The 2,813-nt window shown below is 41.2% G+C and overlaps 1 protein-coding gene across 1 annotated transcript in view; it reads right to left on the reverse strand.

Annotated features, from left to right (window-relative positions):
* abcb9 (ATP-binding cassette, sub-family B (MDR/TAP), member 9) overlaps window positions 1–1,879 on the reverse strand; it is a 23,975-nt gene extending 22,096 nt beyond the window's left edge. The window contains exon 1 of the mRNA XM_014014712.1: window positions 667–1,879. Coding sequence (XP_013870166.1) covers window positions 667–1,300 — 634 coding nt within the window. The 5' untranslated portion in view covers window positions 1,301–1,879. The remainder of the gene's footprint in view (window positions 1–666) is intronic.
* Window positions 1,880–2,813: the final 934 nt, after the last annotated feature.

Raw genomic sequence — 2,813 nt, forward strand, 5'->3', positions numbered from 1 at the left:
CTCTCAGACTGAAGAAGACTCTTGGAGGAGAGACGAAACGTTTTGTTAGAGAAGAACCCGTCCAGAAGACCTGTACAATTTTTTTCTTTTTTCCATCCAGAGGACCTACTTATTTTTTTGTTTGATTTTTTCTACCTGGATTACTGAGATGCATCAGGACAATAGACCCCATATTTAAGAAGGGGGCTCCATCTAAAAAGAGGGTGTGTGGACATACAAAAATGCTTAGAGCTCAAAAACTCTTCAACGTAGGAGCTTCAGACTTTATTTGTTGTTTAGCTCTGATGGAGGGCTGCCCATCGGGCCCACCAATGAGCGACCCCACCCTCTCCAGAACCCGAACCAAAACAATAAATCTGTTCTGATGACTTGATGCTTCCGCTCTGCCGTATCTAGTTTACTGTATTCAAAGATTCTCTACAAATATGCAAATAAACACAAATAATAAACAGTGTGATGAATGTGTGACTTTTTTGATGCCACAAAAGTTCTCCAGTATATTTTTGTCTTATATGATATAAGACAAACAATGGTTTTGTATGCTCTCATTATATCGCCAGATCTTTGCTACAGTTGCATCACACTTTATAAGAGAAAACACTGTGTCCTACAAAACAGATTGCTGCAGTTKAAAAGGAAGCCAAAAACTGTCTGAAGGATACTTACAAACTGCAGAGACCAGGAGGAAGAGGACGGCGACAGAAAGCAGSCCACCATCATCCTTACAGTAGGTGAGCAGGCGTCCCAGTGTAGCCCCTGAGCTGACCTCCTCTTTTTCCTTCCTCCCATCCTCCTCACCAGCTGTCTCCACCAGCTTCTCAGTGTCCTCACAGCCCCTTCCTCCTCCACTCCTGCTGTCAGGACTGTTCGCCGGGTTGGACTCCCTCCCAAGCTGCCTCCAGAGCAGCACAACRCAGAGAGAGGAGGCGCAGGTCCAACATATGAGGCCGAGGAGCCAGTACTGATGACTCAGAACATCCTGCTCGGTCAGCATCAGCAGCTTGGCCAGGGCAAAGGTCATCACCACCATGCAGGTGAAAAGAACTAGAGTGCTGGACCTGGCAACTCTCCTGGGACCGTCCTTCTTGTTCCACGACACCCCTAGGGAGGCTCCCAGGAGGAGGGATGCTCGRAGCAGCAGGGTGCCCCACAGGTCCAAGGCRGACACAAACATGTTAAAGTCCAGAGACTCTTTTGTAAATATACTCAGCTGTGAGCCATGTATGTACAGGACAGTAGTGATGATACTGTCAAGCACAATGTACAACACGGTGCAGCTCACTGTTCCTCCGGTAGCCATGCCAGAACAGGGTTTAAAGATCAGAAATGTCCAAGATAACTAAAACAGACCTTTCAAAATATAACTCTCAGATATCAACCTAAACTAAGCTTGAGAAAACCTGATCAAAGATTAACTGTAGTTATATATAGTCACTACCACTCAGGGTAAAAATGTATCCATTACATTAAAAAAACAAGAATGAAATTAATTCAGATTTAATAGCAAAAAACATTTATTTTGTAAAATGTTTTACTTCCGGTCTCCTGCAGCGTCCAGGTTACATATAAACTTGAACAATAAGGACAAAGTAACTCGATGATCGTCCATAAATGATTGTCAGGTAGGATTACAACAGCAGAGATAACTTCAGTTTAAGATCTCCGCCTCATCGGTAGCTTTGATYATGTTGTGCTAGCAGGCAAAAAACTGTGTCCGGTAACACAATACTTCCTGTTAGTTTGAGTCCTTACCGTCCAGCAGAGTGTCCGAGACAATATTATCTATGTTAAGTATCTACACTCTTTCTCTATTTACAAATAAAATAATCAAGACAGTGAAGCACCCTTGCTGAGCCAAGGTTTCATAAAGTAACGCGAGCCTGAGACCTGTCAGACTGGCACCGGTAGCAAAGATCGTCTATAGTAAAGAGGACTCACAACGAACATTATTAAAGTCCAGGGGATGAAAGCCACCCCCCATCCCACAACTTTTACTGACTTAATTTTATTACGGTATGATGAGCATATTTTTGTTTAAGGATTAAAGCACTTGTTAAATTATAGTYGTGTATTTTAAATTATAGAAAAGATGCAAGTCTTTATGAACATAAGTCGTTCAAGCTCATTTTTCTAACTCTAACCCTCATTCATAAACATCCACACCCTCATTTAACCACATAACACCAGACACTGCCTCGTGTGCGCGCGTGTGCACATGTAAGTATAAAGTTTGCCGATAAAATATAAGTAAGATGGAGAAAAGGTTTCATTGCTCAAAGCTTTTCAACACATATCTTTGGCGWCATCTTGTGGCCAAAAGTAAAAAAAAGCTTGATACTTCAACCTGAAATGATTTTTAAAGCTTTTTTTAAACAGGTAATTCTCATTATTAAAACCACGGAGCTTTTTCTGAAGGGAGGCCTGAGCACATGTGGGAGGAAACCGAAGTACCTGGAGAAAACCCACACAAACACAAGGAGAACACTCCACAGAGAAAGGCTCCAGGTTTGTGCTCTTTTACAGATAGCGATGTTTTTTTTTTCTTTCTTTTTTCCATATGTGTATAACTTTAGGCCCTGGTGCACTCCAACTCTTCATAGCTGAGACTGTATCTGCCCCTGGAAAACCTACAAACAATGCTATAAAATGTGTAAAGAAACATCAACTTTTAGAATGTATTTTTGTTCTCACATTTTACACTGTTCAATAATTATTACATTTGTTTAGCATGATCATTTTATTAACGAACATGTTTAAAACACTGTGTATTCCCACTGGAAAAAACAACAACTTTTTAACAAACTGTTGAGAAG

Source organism: Austrofundulus limnaeus, unplaced genomic scaffold (assembly GCF_001266775.1).
Source record: "Austrofundulus limnaeus strain Quisiro unplaced genomic scaffold, Austrofundulus_limnaeus-1.0 Scaffold118, whole genome shotgun sequence".
Classification (NCBI taxonomy): domain Eukaryota; kingdom Metazoa; phylum Chordata; class Actinopteri; order Cyprinodontiformes; family Rivulidae; genus Austrofundulus; species Austrofundulus limnaeus.